At 36.0% G+C, this 18,970-nt stretch overlaps 1 protein-coding gene across 3 annotated transcripts in view; it reads left to right on the forward strand.

The window, feature by feature from the left end:
- Nucleotides 1-11,427, forward strand: part of GPR155 (G protein-coupled receptor 155) — a 41,627-nt gene extending 30,200 nt beyond the window's left edge. For 2 of the 3 annotated variants that reach the window (XM_029225679.1, XM_029225678.1), the window contains exons 12-16: nucleotides 1,342-1,478; nucleotides 2,991-3,086; nucleotides 5,634-5,698; nucleotides 6,881-7,018; nucleotides 10,884-11,427. In XM_029225679.1, coding sequence (XP_029081512.1) covers nucleotides 1,342-1,478; nucleotides 2,991-3,086; nucleotides 5,634-5,698; nucleotides 6,881-7,018; nucleotides 10,884-11,175 — 728 coding nt within the window. In that variant the 3' untranslated portion in view covers nucleotides 11,176-11,427. Of the gene's footprint in view, nucleotides 1-1,341; nucleotides 1,479-2,990; nucleotides 3,087-5,633; nucleotides 5,699-6,880; nucleotides 7,019-10,830 lie in introns of all 3 variants that reach the window. The other variant, XM_029225680.1, reaches the window with a different exon arrangement.
- The last annotated feature ends 7,543 nt before the right edge of the window (nucleotides 11,428-18,970 follow it).

The following is an 18,970-nucleotide window of genomic DNA, read 5'->3' on the forward strand; positions in this document are numbered from 1 at the left end:
CTTATCTATCATTTCTCCATTAATAATGCTGATTCCTGAAAATTTTTTTTAATTATAGGGGCTTATTAGATCTTCTGATCATATTTTACAAAAATTATATAGAATGAGAGCCATCATATAAGGACTTCATCTGCCCACATAATTTAGTACCATTCCTAAGCCTGAAATAAAGAAAGTCTAAGGGAAATCAAACCATGGACAAATGAGAATTTTTAGAGTTTAACAATGTGATTAATTCCTTGTCGCCAAAACACTGACACACCACAAAGGCAAAATAAATATCGCAATGTGTAAAAAAGGCAAATAAATGATAGTAAAATTTATTTTTATCCATATTTATAATACTTGTACATAATGTTTTAAGACCAGGTTTATTATATATACTGCTAGAATTTTTCTACACCAGTATGTACCCAAATAATTGTTATAAAATAGGATCATACTACAGAAACTGTTTGGCAGCCTGGTTTCTTTTTACTTTTAACCTACTTTTATTGTGAACATTCACCTGTGCCATTAGCTATTGTACCCTACCATGTTTAATGGTTGTATATGTTCTTTTCTAAGAAGAGCCTTTAGGAAGTATAAATTTTTGTTCGCTTAAAGGTAAGAGCTGTAAAGTTGTGTTTTTTAATCTCTGACTTTTTGTAATAAGACTGTATGTTAGACTAGCATCTATTTTGTAAAAATGTTTTCCCCTGCATTTGATGCCTTAGATATAGTGGAGCTGAGGTGGGAGAATTAAAGGTTTCTTGTGAAAGGCCCCTCACTTCTCTTTTAGGCCAGAGAAGAGTCATGTTGTGATTTGGACTTAGTTCCATATGTGAACAGAACAAAGTGTATAATATTTTTTATTTGGTTTCTTAAAGGTCTTTTCTAAGGCAAATTTTAAACTCTTTAATGAAAGGCAAGTGGTAGTAGTAAATTTGTTTTGCTCTTAGCCAAAATAGGGTATTCGTGACCTATTTACACCAAGGTGTAGATTTTTACATTTTTACAAAATTACCCCAAGGTGTAGATTTATCACAGGTGAAACTTGAGTTATTAATTTAGCCTTAAAAAAGTGTGTGTGTGTGTGTGTGTGTGTGTGTGTTACATTGTTAAATAATGTAGAAGAGAACTATTGCGTACTACTTGTATTTTGGGGGGATAAAAACATTCTACAAGTAGAACTCTCCTAAAACAACATGAAGGAGACTTCCTTGGATTTCAACTAAAATAAAATACTGATTCTGAGCTGAATGTGCATATGTGGTGGTTTGTTTAGGAAGTCATTATGAATTTAAAATGCATTCAGATAAAAAGCTCTGATTACAAATTATCGTACTTACTGTTTTATAGATGAACATTGTGTGAGTCGCTGTAACTCCCAGAGCTGCATATTAGCCCAGGAAGAGGAGCAGTATCTACAGAGTGGAGACCAGCAACTGACTCGACATGTGTTTTTGTGTTTACTTCTCATCATTGGCCTGTTTGCTGTAAATGTTTCTTCTGATTTTGTTTTGAGGCCATTTCTTTAAATGTTTGGCAAAGGTTTTTTTCAGGCATCTGGAGAAACTTAGTTGCTCCTTCACAGGGGGGTGGCAGTTCAACCATCTGAATCCTAATCTTGAGCTAAATGTTTTTTGGGGGGAAAGAATGAATAATTCACATTACTCTGTTGCCTAAGTGCTTCAATGGCTTATTTTGCTTAGAATACTTACTCATCCTATGCCTTGAACCTAGAATTTGGGGTAAAACCAGGCATCTCCATGATGTGTACAGGACCACTTACTCCTAACATATTCCTTGACTGACTTCTGTGGATAAATGACTACATGGTCTCTCAGAAGATAGTCCTCAGATAAATAAACTTTTAGAAATAATTTTATATTATGAAAATAACATAACCACTTCATACAATGGATACTTACAAAATAGAGAAAAGAGGAAAAATATCCATCATACTACTGCCTTCTCTTTTTCAATACATTTTTCATGGTTCTAATAATACATTCAGATTTATGTCTTGCTTTGTGACTTATGTCAAGCATTTTCATATTGCTGCAAAGTGTTCATAACCATTACTTTAAATGGCTCCTCAATAAACCATAGAGGAGAAGCATTATAATTCACTCAACCACTTCCTTATGGATCTATGGATCATTCCTAGTTTTTCAGAATGCTCTAATAAACATCTCCGTGAAATATATTTCCTTATGATAGATTCTCAAAGTTGGGAAACCTGGATCAAAGAATATAAATATTTTTGTGCCTTTGGATGCATTCTACTAAGTTGTTTTCCAAAGAAGTAGTATAGGTTTGTAAAGTACTCTCACCAACATTGAATATTATAAATTTTTTATTTGATAATTTTATAAGTGAAATATAGCACTTCATTTTTTAAATGCATTTCTTTGATTACTAAAGGGTTTTTAAAAAATTAGTTCTATGTCCTCTTTAGTGAATTACCAGTTATTGTATACTTCTTTGTGATAGTTCAAGTGTAACTTGCCTAGCGATGGGAGATGGACCATATAACCCATGAAGAAACCCCCTTACCCTTTCCAAACTGGGATGCTCATTACATAGAATCATATCAGCCAGCACCATTTTAACTGCTGTTTAAGAACAAAAATCAAGAAGTAAGAAATGCAGCCAAGAACTGCTGCTTGGTGATGTGATTGTTTTCACTGTGAAAAACTAATTTTAAAATCAGACCTGTCTTCGGCTAGTCGAAGTCCTGATGTATTATGTAAGCTTCTGTATTATGGCTCATGTCTTCTTGCTTCAAATCTGATCAGAATAGATGCTGCTTGAATGACATCTGTCAAGAAGAGAGGTTGAAACCTCTTGTTTGAAAGACAGAGCCTCTATATTCTCTTGGTGTTTTTCCCTTTAGTTCTTTTCTTCCTAATTGTTAAGTAGATAAGTTATTGTACTATGTTCTGGATAGAGAGAAATGATTAGCTTGCTTCATTTTAAAGTACTATTTTCTCCTTCCTTTACAGAATCTTTCCAGTTGTTTATGGTGGCTATTCAACCAAGAGCCTGGGAGACTGTATGTTGAGTTACAGTTTTTCTGTGCTGTGTTTAACTTTGGCCAGGTATTTATTTACTGAGAACTTTGAGGGGGTTTTGTTTTCCTGGATGGTTTGATGGTGGGGGTGGGGGGATGGTACGGATGTTGTTGTTTTCTTTTAAATCAAAAGGGTTTAGTTTGTTTGCCAGCTGCTGGTATGCGTGACAGCTGACAGCTGCTGCCTATCTCCTAGTAGAGATGAATTATTATATTGGTTAAAGTCATCAGAATGCACACTGAGTGTTTCAATCAGAAATACCAAATAGTTTTTTGCTTTGGTTTTGAGATAAAGAATGATAATTTAGCAGGGACAAGTTGTTCCAAGTTCTTTTTAAACTTTGTTGTGGCCTTAATAAGTTACTTTGGCAAAATGACTTAACTTCTCTGAGCCTTTAGTTTAGCAACTTATTTTAATGCACATTATTTCATTTACATTTTGATGTTTCTTGAACTACAGGTACTTAAATCCTTTTAAAAAAATCATGTGGTATATAAATAAAATTTGACCAGGGATAGTAGATACCATTCCTTGAGAGTTTACTATATGCCAACATTTTTAAGCACTTTACATTAATTATTTCATTTAAACATCACAAGAATATCTGCAAAGTAGACTTGTCACCCCCAGTTTAGAAATTAGAAATTAAAATTCCATGAAGAACTAATATGATAGGTGCTGTTGTCTTTGTTTATGTCACTATTAAAATGGATATTTAAGGGTAAATGATATTTTAGATATTGGGAAAATATTTTGATGTAAAAATTTAATTGTCTTCAGTCCCTTACTTTTTTTTTTAAAGATTTTTTTTTTTTTGGATGTGCACCATTTTTTTTTAAGTCTTTATTGAATTTGTTACAATATTGCTTCTGTTCCATGTCTTCGTCCCTTGGCCACAAGGCATGTGGGATCCTAGCTCCCCGACCAGGGATCAAGCCTGCACTCCCTACATTGGAAGGCGAAGTCTTAACCACATCCCTTAGTTTTTAATTAAAGAATATTAGTCCCAAGATTAATTATCAGGTTGAAAAAACTACAGTACTTGAAATCATTGCGCTTGCCTATTAAACCTGAAATGATTGGCCATATGAGTTAGTTAACATTTATAAGTAGACGCTCTTGCAAGTTTTTCCCTAACATTAATTTCTTGAAATATTTCCAGTTTGCTTTGCCTTTATTATGGGAGCAAAAATGGCTATATTTAGACAGACAAGTGACCTATCAGTTTATTATAGACAGACATGAGCATCCCAGGGCTACTTGATGCCCACCTCACTCTGTGGTACTGTCCAAGATTTGATTTTGTACCCAAGAACTATAAAATACTAGGTTGAAAATCTTAGTCTTACTCAGCATTTTGCATTCAGAAAGCCCACTCCAAGCTGAGCCATCCCAGGACTGGGACTGACAAAGCTCCGCAAACAGAAGCTAATGCCAGGAATGTTGCATTTGAAATATTGTCCCCACAGCTTATGGCTGAAGTGCTTCAAAGGAGGGAGACAGATACAAAACCTGCTCCCATTCCATTTTTCTCTTGGGGAGTTGTGGTAGTAAGATCATTCCCTTTAGGTGGTTTATAATTTGAGGTGAAGACAGGTAGGTCCTTCATGTCATTGCATTTTCCATCCTACCCACACCAACCTGCTCTAAAATCCTTACCCCACTGTGCCTGACAGATGGCAGTTCCCAGCCTCTCATCTCCCCAAGGCAGTCCTGATTGTCCTGATATGTGGCTAATATCTGGTGCTAGTTTGCCTCATCACTCCCAAATTCTTCAAACCCTTTCCCTAAACACTAGCCAATTTCATTTCACATAAATTTTTTTCAGTTACTTCATTATAATCAGAACCTATAGCACTTGTTAATTCTATAATTTCTGAAGTTTTAACAGAAAAAAATAAAGAAGTACTTAAGCATAATGGGAGATATTTTATTTTCTTTTTAGAAAGGGGAAAAAAGTCATATAGCCCTTAAATGTTTTCATTTTTCTCCAGTAAGCTAGCTTGCCAATGTGGTTGTTCAGCACTCACTTTTTTCACCCATCATAATTAGTAGGAAAGATGATTGGGAAGAGGTAGCCAAGGACCATACAATCATCCCTCAGTATCTGAGGGGGACTGGTTCCAGGACACCCCTCAGGTACTAAAATCCATGGATGCTCAAGTCCTTCATATAAAATGGCACAGTGTTTGCATATGACCTATGCATGTCCTCCTGTATATTTTAAATCATCTCTAGGTTAGTTACATCACCTTAATTGCTATGTAAATACTTGCCAGTATGCGGCAAATTCAAGTTTTGCTTTTTGGAACTTTCTGGAATTTTTTTCCCAAATATTTTCAATCCACGGTAGGTTAAATCCATGGATATGGAATCTGTGGATACAGAGGATTGACTGTACATGTGCCATCAGGCACTGAACTTTAGAGGTATTGCCTGTGTGTTCTATTTAAAATGTTGCTCTAATCACTAGAGGTTTACTTCCCCAAGCAATAAATATTTTGGCTTCCATCATTTCTCTGTCTTAAAATTTATTTTAGAACTCATAAAATATAACTTTTTTTTCTTCCATAGGGATTTATTTCCTTTGGCATCTTTGGATTGGACAAACATTTAATCATCCTACCCTTCAAAAGAAGGTACTTTTAGTTTTGAAATAAAGCTGTAACTGTAAAGGTGATGACAAAGCCATTCTATTAAGATACTTATATTTTTAAACCTTTAGAAACTACTAGGAAACCACAGAAAGGTTATCTGCTGATTCACATATTTGTTGTAAATAATTGCCGAGAAAATGACAGAAGAGCTGTCATTAATCCAACATTTTAATTTGTATTTTAACAAGAATTGATGGACACTGACTTCTATCTATGCCATTAACTACATAAAGTAAAATGAAACTTGAAAATGTATTTAGAAATGGAAATAGTAGGTGATGTGCCCCCAAAGGTCTATATTTGATTGTCTTTCTTGTTTGACAACAGGATTTCTCTTTCTGTCAAACCGACAATTTATAGAAAACTCAAGTTTTCTTCTTTCTAAATTTCAATTTTTTTAAATTAACTTGGTGAAGAGTTTCTTTGAATTCAGATCAGGAATTTCTTTATGAAAAATAATGAAATGCGAACACTTCACCTTGGGGATGGGAGGAAGTTGTGGAGGTAGAGGGGTGAATCCGTACTTCCCCATTTGTTTTCAAAGTCAAAATTAGTAGAAACTAGAAGTGCTAGTGGAATTTATCCTATTGCCTATATAAAAAGTGCCCAGTAAATGGTCCCTGGGCATTTAGCAACTAAAATATAGTTGCTAGGGTCACAGTCCTTTCATGAAAGAAGAAAAGCATAATAGGAAAGTCACTGCACTTAGTTATTAGCTTCATAATGTTGATTGGTTAAAAGAGTCAACAGATCTATTGTCTGGGCTGGCAAAACAGAATTGTTTTGTACTCCAGGTCTCACTATTTGTCTCTCTGGTACCAAAATTGGAAAATGATTAAATAATATACTTGATCTCTATACGTTATTTTTTGCGTTTTAAAACAGTAGAATGTAGAATGAGAAACTTCATTTTTTGGTAGTTACTGAAATGGGTCCAGCATGTCTGGAGGGTTTATAAAATGTTCAAGTCCCCCGCCCCAGCCACCAAATGCAGGTTAAATATGTTTCTGCTTCAGAGACTAAGGATGTCTGGGTGTTGTAGATGACAGCTGTGGTGAGTGACAGTTTTGGAACAGCCATGTTGATGGGGTGATAAGCAAGAAGGGGCTCTCTCTCAGGGCTTTTCTTTCCTTAAAAATTGCATCCTTAAATTTTGGTTTTTAGACTTGAATTCCTATGGAACAATAAAGAAACAGCAGAAAATAGGGATTCTTCTGTTCCTGAGGAAATAAAAATGACCTGTCAACAGTTTATCCATTATCACCGTGACCTCTGTATCCAAAACATTGTGAAGGAAAGAAGGTAAGTACAGGTTCTAGATAATTATATTTTAGATGATTAATTTTGGCTTGTAATCAGCTAAGTAATGTGCTTGTGACTAACTTTATTATTGTTATTTTCAATAACACATATACACATAAAAGTTAAAATAGCTATGGGTCAGTTTATAGTTTAAGAAACAGCATATATAGCAGCCATAACACTTTGATCTTTACATTTTTAAATGCCATATAACTTCTGATTTCCATGTAAAACATGAAAACTTTAGAATGAACCAAAATGTAGCAGAATATGAACATTCACTTCATGTTGGCCATTAGTACCTCTCAAAAACCTTTGAGATACTTTGTATTTAGAAGTGATTTTATATTCCCCATCTCCTAGGAGTATGCTAGTCATATGCTATTTCATATTACTAATGATATTGTTAAGAAAATGAAATGAAATTTCTATCTCTTAATTAGTTCTGCTGCTTATTTTTCACCTCAAGTCCTAATCTTCAGTCTGTGACAGCATATGTATTCTTCTAATCCTGTATGGAGTATACAGCAGGAAAAGAATAAACAAATGTTTTAGTGCCAATATTTTTGGTTGTCAAAAAAAGAGAAAAAAACAAATCATGGTATTAAGAATACTTTTATGTCTATAACTGAAAAATTGAAAATTTATGAAAATTACCATTCAGAATATTTACAAATATTATGTCACTATATTTCATTATAACTGGAGGTATCCTGGTATAGCTCGCGGAAAGGGGACTCACTGGGTGGGGACTAATACTAGAACTCAATTACTGGATCTGCCACTTATTAGCTCTGTGACATTGGGCAAGTTTAAGTCTCTAAACCTTAGTTTTCCTCTTCTTTAAAATACCTGGCTCTTGGGGTTGTTTGCATTAGATAACAAAATCTATATGATGCGCCTAGCCCAGTTTCTGGAAATGGTAAGCTATGAAAAAATATTAGTTTCCCACCCTTAAAGGCCCAAACACAATTATTTCAAAGTACCATCTATGGATAGTTTCAACTATTTAAAATTGCTTTTTAAAATTTAAAAAAAGGAACTCTGTGTTACCTCCACCAGGCCCACTGTGATTGCCGACTGGCATGGCTCTTTGCCATTTGCAGGGCTGTCAGGCTGCCTCCGTCCCAGATGGCAAATGGGCACAGGCTGGTGATGGGACTGCTCTGCATCCTGCATAGTGGCTAATCCTCTGCCGCTCTGCACAACTCCGTGGGCTGTGGTTGTAGCTGCCTGATCAGTCATCAGGAAGCAAATATTAATCAGTTGGTGTCTGGATTAGAAGGTGTAGGGCTATAAATTTAAAATCAACGAGGAGGAAAAAGGCTCAGGCTCCGGGTGTAACATTCAGGCTTTTGTTTAAAGTGATGTTTGTAGTTGCAAAGCATAAATTAAGATATCCTATTACTAAGTAAAATACTGATATTACAATATTGTGATTTTGTGTACTTGAGAAATTTTTTCATGTATATTAACCTCTTTTCTAATTTTTATATGAAACGCTAATGTACATTCATTTGTGGTTAAATGCTTTAAAATTTTTGTCACCTATTTCTCATTTCATCTTGATATTCATCCACTGTTTCCTATTGTCAAGCACTTTAGGTTTTGCAGCTTAACTAATGCTTGTGGACAGATTCATGTTGTCTATTGCATACTTGTATAAAAATGAACAGAATCTACTTAATTTGTTTTTTTACACTTCTTTTTCCCTTGTTTTTTTATTCATACCTGAGGCACCCTCACATTTGCATTAGGAAGACAAATTTTAAATAATTAAGAAGCAGATTTATTATCAAAAATTTTTTAAATCTGAGGAATCTGGGATTTCCCTGGCAGTCCAGTGATTAAGACTCCGCACTGGGGCTTCCCTTGTGGCGCAATGGTTAAGAATCCACCTGCCAGTGCAGGGGACACGTGTTTGAGCCCTGGTCCGGGAAGATCCCACATGCCACGGAGCAACTAAGCCTGTGCGCCACAACTACTGAGCCTGCGCTCTAGAGCCCGCAAGCCACAACTACTGAGCCCACGTGCCACAACCACTGAAGCCCACGTGCCCAGAGCCTGTGCTCCGCAACAAGAGAAGCCCCTGCAATGAGAGGCCCGCGCACCACAACGAAGAGTAGCCCCCACTCGCCGCAACTATAGAAAGCCCGCCTGCAGCAACGAAGACCCAACGCAGTCAAAAATAAATAAGTAAAATAAATAAATTTATTTTTTAAAAAAAGTCTCCACACTTCCAGTGCAGGGGGTGTGGGTTTAATCCCTGGTCTGGGAACTAAGATCCCACAAGCCATGCAGCATGGCCAAAAAAAAAAAAAAAAATCTGAGGAATCTTATGGAAATTCCTCAAAATATTAAAAATAGTACCATATGATCCAGCAATTCCACTCCTGAGTATTGACCCAAAGAAAATAAAAAACACTGATTAGAAAAGATATGTGCTCCCCTTTGTTCATTGCAGTATTATTTACAATAGGCAACATATAGAAGAAACCTAAGTGTCCCTCAGTAGATGAATGGATAAAGAAGATGGGGTATAGATATACAATGGAATATCACCCAGCCACAAAAAAGAATGAAATCCTGCCATCTGCGACAAGGTGGATGGACCTAGAGGGCAATACACCAAGTGAAATAAGTCAGACAGAGAAAGACAAACACTGTATGATTTCGCTTATATGTGGAATCTAAAAAAACAAAACAAATGAACAGACATAACAAAACAGAAACAGAGTCGTAGATACAGAGAACAAACAAGTGGTTGCCAGAGGGGAGGAGGTTGGGGGGAAGAAAGAAATAGGTGATGGAGATTAAGAGGTACAGACTTCCAGTTGTAAAACAGATGAATCACAGGGGTGAAATGTACAGTGTGGGGAATATAGTCAACAACTATGAAAAACAAATCTTAGATTTATAGCAAGACAGATCTCACTTACCCTTTGCCTGCTTCTTTTTTTTTAATAGTCATTCTTTTTTTATTTTTTTTATTTTTGGCTGCGTTGGGTCTTCGTTGTTGAGCGTGGGTTTTCTCTAGTTGCGGCGAGCAGGGGCTACTCTTCGTTGCAGTGTTCAGGCTTCTCACTGCGGTGGCTTCTCTTGTTGTGGAGCACGGGCTCTAGGTGCACGGGCTTCAGTAGCTGTGGCATGCAGCTTCAGTAGTTGTGGCTCGTGGGCTCTAGAGCACAGGCTCAGTAGTTGTGGCTCACGGGCTTAGTTGCTCCGCGGCATGTGGGATCTTCCCGGACCAGGGCTGGAACGCATGTCCCCTGCATTGTCAGGCAGATTCTTAACCACTGTGCCACCAGGGAAGCCCTGCCTGCTTCTTAATGGAGCAAATTCCTAACATATCAGTAAGATTATCTTGCTCAGGGCATGAAGAAAGGTATTGTGATAAGCAGAAAATAAAAAGTTTGATCTCAGTAATTTAGTAAAAATTGTCACTTCTTAAGAGCTTGCAAAAATATTATTTAATGCTCCTGAGACAATTAAATTATTTATTTTAACTGAGTATAACTTATAAAATATATAATTGCTATCTACAGAATGCATCTGACCATAAAAGACCATCTACTCTAAAAAGAATATTTATTTGTTGATGCACTTACATTATCTAAGTCATTTGTTTTAAGTGTTTCTGTTTTCACAAGCATTATTGGCCTATTTTGTTTTTCTCTGGTGGGTCTTTCTAGGTTCAGGTAATTTAATAAACCCTTTATATTCAGAATAGTTTCATCCCTGCCACCTTTTAACTGTCATGCTGTCTTTCCCTGTCTCCTTCTATTTTTCCTTGCTTGTCCTCCATCATGCAGTGCTGATACCAGATTTACAGAACATATGGGTGAATCATTCCTTTGACATACAGGTGTGGTGCAAAGACTTCTGTCGGGACCTTCTGTGGCTGTGACCTGGTGAGCTGGCTAATTGAAGTTGGCCTTGCCTCCGACCGTGGTGAAGCTGTGATATACGGAGATAAACTGGTGCAAGGGGGAGTCATCCAACATATCACCAACAATTATGAATTTCGGGATGAGTACTTGTTTTACAGATTTCTTCAAAAGAGTCCTGAACAGAGTCCTCCTGCTATTAATGCAAACATTCCCCAACAGGAAAGATACAAAGAAATTGAGCATTCATCCCCATCCCTTAAGACCTAAGTTATAAAGGAGACAAGCCCACATGGAGTCATATTCTAGCCCCAGATCTGTTACTTATTAGTTAGGGGACCTTGGGCAAATCACAACCTCTCTGAGCCTCAGTTGCCTCTTCTGTAAAATTTGACAAGACATGTTTCCACCCCATGCTAATATTCTGTGATTTCATGTGTATGTAAAACACACAGTTAATTGACTTAGAAAAAAGAGAAACAAATCAAAATTTAAAGTTCTGATAATGAATATAATAATTACTATAAACTATGCCAATATTTTAAAACATTGCTTCCTGCAGTTGCGTGCTGTAATTTCAAAATCAATATCCAATTTACTATTCTTTCAAATTGCCAAATTTGGCAGCTGTTGGGAGGATATGGACCTTAAATTATGACCAGTTTGCACTTATTGCAAAAGATTTCATTGATTCTTATGAGAGGCCTTCTTATTCTATTTTTCCATCCCCTTGAAAAATAGTACTCATTAAAAACTAGAAGCACTTTTCTAAAAAACAAGTGCTTCATCTCCTCTTGCTTTTCTATCCAACGTACTAATCTGTGCCATTAGGAGGGAAATAAGAACCTCCATAAATATTATTATCTCTAAAATTCATCAACAGAAGTATAGTCTAACCTTTAGCTTTTGTACTAAAAGTAATAATTTGAGCAGATCCATTTAAATTTATCAGCAAAATTATTGCTGTGTGATATATCATTTCTGGTGTTTGCACAAAGCATCTCTGTGCAGAAGGACAGAGATTACCTTATGACCTATTACCTTATTCCCTGCAGTTAAAGAGAAGAAAAAACTATGTAATTCAAGCCAAGATTTTAAAATTCTATGCCTAACATCCTATTTTTACATTTACAATTTAGTTTTTTTAAGTGTCCATGTATAAAAATTTATAAATTTGAAAATTACTAAATGTTGCCCTCTACTTAATTATTAGCTGTTAGTACTGGTTTAACTTATTTAAAACTGTTTCAAATATTTGTCTCATACTTTTAGTGTCTTATATGTAAAAGCCATTTAGAAAATAATTTATAGGGTTAAATCATTGCCCTTTTAATGCAACAAAAATGTAATTAAAAAAAAAACCTGCATGGAAGCCTAGTGTACTTAACAAGTAAATTACACATTAGTGTGTAGTATTAACCTATACCAATTTTAAGTTATAACTGGGGAATGGGGTTTTTCAGCAGAACTGTCTGCTACATAACTTAAAAAAATATATATGACCACATTATTATAACTCTTAGAATCCTCAGGAGTAAGCATAAAGCCTCATTGCTGTACCAAGAGAATTTTTTAGTTACAGCAATAAAGATATTAATTCTATGCATGCAAGAAACTCAAACTCAAGTGGGGAATTTGTTTTGCTTGTGAACAAGTCATACTACACATGTTCTGTTATTTGCATGACAGGAATTGGCAGCATCTTTTTCCATGGAAGACACTAAAAGAAAACCCTGACTCAGAATGATCTGCAGTTTCAGATAATGAAAGCTTTTAAGAGATGTTTTTAGAATTAAGGATATGCTAATTTTATTAAATAAAAATATTTGTAACTTTTACTCACTCACTGACAAAGCAAGTTTCTCAATAAAATATCTATTTTAACTTGCAGTGCCAACGTATTTTCTTTGAGTAATCTGAATAATGCAGAAGCCATCAGAGAGATCTTTTCTATAGGTTTTCAATGTTTCCTTAAATGGGTCTCCTGAGATTGTTCTATTCTTCATGACCCTATGGGATCTGTACACAAGGCCTTGTGCAATTATGCACTCAGTAAACACATTTTATTCATGAGTCAATATGACATTAGAGTCCTCACATATTTCATAATTTTTAATATGCAGGGTCACAGATGAGAAAATTATCCAATACTGTTTTGATTAAAATCTACCCCTTTTATACCAATCTTCAGCATGGTCAATTGTTCTTTTTCTTTGTTCTCAATGAGTAATTCCATGCCTAACTTGTATTTAAATTTCAGTATTTTTAGAATAAGGTAAACTGTGCTTGGCATTTTAGGAATAACGATTAATGATCAGTCAGCTTCTAAAAGCAAAAAATAATGTAAAACTATTATGTTACATTTGCTATGCAGTAGAATACAGCTTGGTTTTTGCCCCATCATACCTCATATCATGTAAAATATTAAATTACTTTAGATCACTAAACTAGGTAATGCAGTAATGAGTTATGGTTGGAAACAGTTCAGATTAGAAATGTTACCACCATTTTTCAGGAAAAGATGGGATGATAAATTTCTACAGTTGTTATGATAAAAGCCTAAAATCAGTTAAAAAGAGAAAACAGTGGGCTTCCCTTGTGGCGCAGTGGTTGAGAGTCCGCCTGCCGATGCAGGGGACACGGGTTCGTGCCCCGGTCCGGGAGGATCCCACATGCCGCGGAGCGGCTGTGCCCGTGGGCCATGGCCGCTGAGCCTGCGCGTCCGGAGCCTGTTGCTCCGCAGCGGGAGAGGCCACAGCAGTGAGAGGCCTGCGTACCGCAAAACAACAACAACAACAACAAAAAACAACAAAAAGAGAAAACACTAACCCTGTTGAACCTATTTGGAAGCAAATTTTACAAATAGGAACTAGATTTCCGAAATTCTAGACTGCAAAATTATTTCTAGGGCAAATTTTTTTATTGAAAATTAATATGTAAATGGATGTTTTCATCAAAGATCAAACTAGCTTTCTCTAAAATACTCAAATTTATTAGATTATTCCCTTGGTTTATTGTGTAATGGTAAATAATAAACCACATCATCTAAGGATTGACTAAGAAAAATCTTAAATTTCAGCTACTATATTTTTTTCCCATAGTTTTAACACCTTTATTAAATCTAATAACTTTCTTTTTTTTCTTTTTTTTTTTTTTTTTTTTGCGGTACATGGGCCGCCTCTCACTGTTGTGGCCTCTCCCATTGCAGAGCACAGGCTCCGGACGCACAGGCTCAACGGCCATGGCTCACGGGCCCAGCCGCTCCGTGGCATGTGGGATCTTCCCAGACCAGGGCACGAACCCGTGTCCCCTGCATCGGCAGGTGGACTCTTAACCACTGCGCCACCAGGGAAGCCCTAAATCTAATAACTTTCATAAAGAGCCTGGCACACCTTAGGGAATTATGAGCTTATTAAATACTAGCTAACCTCATTTTATGACCAAACCTCTCTTTTCCTGTTACTCTTTTATCAACTATTATTATTTCTTTTAACACCTTTATTGGAGTATAATTGCTCTACAATGGTGTGTTAGTTTCTGCTTTATAACAAAGTAAATCAGCTGTACATATACATATATCCCCATAGCTCCTCCCTCTTGCATCTCCCTCCCACACTCCCTATCCCACCCTTGTAAGTGGACACAAAGCACCGAACTGAACTCTCTGTGCTATGCAGCTGCTTCCCACTAGCTATCTATTTTACATTTGGTAATGTATATATGTCCATGCCACTCTCTCACTTCATCCCAGCTTACCCTTCCCTCTCCCCGTGTCCTCAAGTCCATTCTCTACATCTGTGTCTTTATTCCTCTCCTCCTCCTAGGTTCTTCAGAACTTTTTTTTTTTTTTAGATTCCATATATATGTGTTAGCATACAGTATTTTTATATATATATATATTTCTCTTTCTTACTTATTTCACTCTGTATGACAGTCTCTAGGTCCATCCACCTCACTACAAATAACTCAATTTTGTTTCTTTTTATGGCTGAGTAATATTCCATTGTATATATGTGCCACATCTTCTTTATCCATTCATCTGTCAATGGGCACTTAGGTTGCTTCCATGTCCTGGCTATTGTAAATAGAGCTGCAATGAACATTGTGATACATGACTCTTTTTGAATTATGGTTTTCTCAGGGTATATGCCCAGTAGTGGGATTGCTGGATCGTATGGTAGTTCTATTTTTAGTTTTTTAAGGAACCTCCATACTCTTCTCCACAGTGGTGTATCAATTTACATTCCCACCAACAGTGCAAGAGGGTTCCTTTTTCTCCACACCCTCTCCAGCATTTATTGTTTGTAGATTTTTCGATGATGGCCATTCTGACTGGTGTGAGGTGATAACTCATTGTAGTTTTGATTTGCATTTCTCTAATGATTAGTGTTGTTGAGCATCCTTTCATGTGTTGGTTGGCAATCTGTATATCTTCTTTGGAGAAATGTCTATTTAGGTGTCCTGCCCATTTTTGGATTGGGTTGGTTTTTTTTTTTGATATTGAGCTGCATGAGCTGCTTGTAAATTTTGGAGATTAATCCATTGTCAGTTGCTTCATTTGCAAATATTTTCTCCCATTCTGAGGGTTGTCTTTTCGTCTTGTTTATGGTTTCCTTTGCTGTGCAAAAGCTTTTAAGTTTCATTAGGTCCCATTTGTTTACTTTTGTTTCTATTTCCATTTCTCTAGGAGGTGGGTCAAAAATGATCTTGCTATGATTTATGTCATAGAGTGTCCTGCCTATGTTTTCCTCTAAGAGTTCTGTATTGTCTGGCCTTACATTTAGGTCTTGAATCCATTTTGAGTTTATTTTTGTGTATGGTGTTAGGAAGTGTTCTAATTTCATCCTTTTACATGTAGCTGTCCAGTTTTCCCAGCACAACTTATTGAAGAGGCTGTCTTTTCTTCATTGTATATTCTTGCCAACTTTATCAAAGATAAGGTGACCATATGTGCATGGGTTTATCTCTGGGCTTTCTATCCTGCTCCATTGATCTATTTTTCTGTTTTTGTGCCAGTACCATACTGTCTTGATTACTGTAGCTTTGTAGTATGGCCTGAAGTGTGGGAGCCTGATTCCTCCAGCTCTGTTTTTCTTTCTCAAGATTGCTTTGGCTATTCGGGGTCTTTTGTGTTTCCATACAAATTGTGAAATTTTTTGTTCTACTTCTGTGAAAAATGCCATTGGTAATTTGATAGGGATTGCATTGAATCTGTAGATTGCTTTGGGTAGTATAGTCATTTTCACAATGTTGATTCTAACAATCCAAGAACATGGTATATCTCTCCATCTGTTTGTATCATCTTTAATTTCTTTCATCAGTGTCTTATAGGCTTCTGCATCCAGGTCTTTTGTCTCCTTAGGTAGGTTTATTCCTAGGTATTTTATTCTTTTTGTTGCAATGGTAAATGGGAGTGTTTCCTTAATTTCTCTTTAAGATTTTTCATCATTAGTGTATAGGAATGCAAGAGATTTCTGTACATTAATTTTTTTATCTTGCTACTTTACCAAATTCATTGATTAGCTCTAGTAGTTTTCTGGTAGCATCTTTAGCATTCTCTATGTATAGATCATGTCATCTGCAAACAGTGACAGTTTTACTTCTTCTTTTCTGATTTGGATTCCTTTTATTTCTTTTTATTCCCTGATTGCTGTGGCTAAAACTTCCAAAACTATGTTGAATAATAGTGGTGAGAGTGGGCAACCTTGTCTTGTTCCTGATCTTAGAGGTAATGGTTTCAGTTTTTCACCATTGAGAACGATGTTGGCTGTGGGTTTGTCATATATGGCCTTTATTATGTTGAGTTAAATTCCCTCTATGCCTACTTTCTGGAGGGTTTTTATCATAAATCAGTGTTGACTTTTTTTCAAAAGCTTTTTCTGCATCTGTTGAGATTATCATGTGGTTTTTCTCCTTCAATTTGTTAATATGGTATATCACATTGATTGATTTGTGTATATTGAAGAATCCTTGCATTCCTGGGATAAACCCCACTTGATCATGGTGTATGATCCTTTTAATGTGCTGTTGGATTCTGTTTGCTAGTTGTTGAGTATTTTTGCATCTATGTTCATCAGTGATATTGGCCTGTAGTTTTCTTTTTTTGTGACATCTTTGTCTGGTGTTGGTATCAGGGTGATGGTGGCCTTATAGAATGAGTTTGGGAGTGTTCCTCCCTCTGCTATATTTTGGAAGAGTTTGAGGAGGATAGGTGTTAGCTCTTCTCTAAATGTTTGATAGAATTCGCCTGTGAAGCCATCTGGTCCTGGGCTTTTGTTTGTTGGAAGATGTTTAGTCACAGTTTCAATAGTGCTTGTGATCTGTCTGTTTATATTTTCTGTACCTTCCTGGTTCAGTCTAGGAAGGTTGTGCTTTTCTAAGAATTTGTCCATTTCTTCCAGGTTGTCCATTTTATTGTCATATGGTTGCTTGTAGTAATCTCTCATGATCCTTTGTATTTCTGCACTGTCAGTTGTTACTTCTTTTTCATTTCTAATTCTATTGAGTATTCTCCCTTTTTTTCTTGATGAGTCTGGCTAATGGTTTATCAATTTTGTTTATCTTCTGAAAGAACAAGCTTTTAGTTTTATTGATCTTTGCTATCGTTTCCTTCATTTCTTTTTATTTCTGATCTAATCTTTATGATTTCTTTCCTTCTGCTAACTTTGGGGTTTTTTTGTTCTTCTTTCTCTAATTGCTCTAGGTGTAAGGTTAGGTTGTTTACTTGAGGTGTTTCTTGTTTCTTGGGGTAGGACTGTATTGCTATAAACTTCCCTCTTAGAACTGCTTTTGCTGCACCCCACAGGTTTTGGGTTGTCATATTTTCATTGTCATTTGTTTCTATGTATTCTTTTATTTCCTCTTTGATGTCTTCATTGATCTCTTGGTTATTTCATACTGTATTGTTTAGCCTGCATGTGTTTGTATTTTTTACATATTTTTTTCCTGTAATTGACATCCAGTCTCATAGCAGTGTGGTTGGAAAAGATGCTTGATACAATTTCAATTTTCTTAAATTTACCAAGGCTTGATTTGTGACCCAAGATATTATCTGTCCTGAAGAATGTTCCATGAGCACTTGGAAAGAAAGTGTATTCTGTTGTTTTTGGATGGAATGTCCTATAAATATGTTAAGTCCATCTTGTTTAATGTATCATTTAAAGCTTCTGTTTCCTTATTTATTTTCATTTTGGATGATCTGTCCATTGGTGAAAGTGGGTTGTTAAAGTCCCCTACTATGATTGTGTTACTGTTGATTTCCCCTTTTATGGCTGTTAGCATTTGCCTTAGGTACTGAGGTGCTCCTATGTTGGGTGCATAAATAGTTACAATTGTTATATCTTCTTCTTGGATTCATCCTTTGATCATTATGTAGTGTCCTTCTTTGTCTCTTGTAATAGTCTTTATTTTAAAGTCTACTTTGTCTGATACGAGAATTGCTACTCCAGCTTTCTTTTGATTTCCATTTGCATGGAATATCTTTTTCCATCCCCTCACTTTCAGTCTGTATGTGTCCCTAAGTCTGAAGTGGGTCACTTGTAGACAGCATATATACACGTCTTGTTTTTGTATCCATTCAGCCAGTCTATGCTTTTGGTTGGAGCATTTAATCCATTTACATTTAAGGTAATTATTGATATATATGTTCCTATTACCATTTTCTTAATTGTTTTGGTTTTGTTATTGTAGGTCTTTTCCTTCTCTTGTGTTTCCTGCCTAGAGAAGTTCCTTTAGCATTTGTTGTAAAGCTGGTTGGTGGTGCTGAATTCTCTTAGCTTTTGCTTGTCTGTAAAGGTTTTAATTTCTCCGTCAAATCTGAATGACATCCTTGCTAGGCAGAGTAATCTTGGTTGTAGGTTTTTCCCTTTCATCACTTTCAATATGTCCTGCCACTCTCTTCTGGCTTGCAGAGTTTCTGCTGAACCATCAGCTGTTAACCTTATGGGGATTCCCTTTTATGTTATATGTTGCTTTTCCCTTATTGCTTTTAATATTTTTTCTTTGCATTTAATTTTTGATAGTTTAATATGTGTCTTGGTGTGTTTCTCCTTGGATTTATCCTATA

Source organism: Monodon monoceros, unplaced genomic scaffold (assembly GCF_005190385.1).
Source record: "Monodon monoceros isolate NGI ecotype Baffin Bay Population unplaced genomic scaffold, NGI_Narwhal_1 Super_Scaffold_16, whole genome shotgun sequence".
In the NCBI taxonomy this organism is placed as follows: Eukaryota; Metazoa; Chordata; class Mammalia; order Artiodactyla; family Monodontidae; genus Monodon; species Monodon monoceros.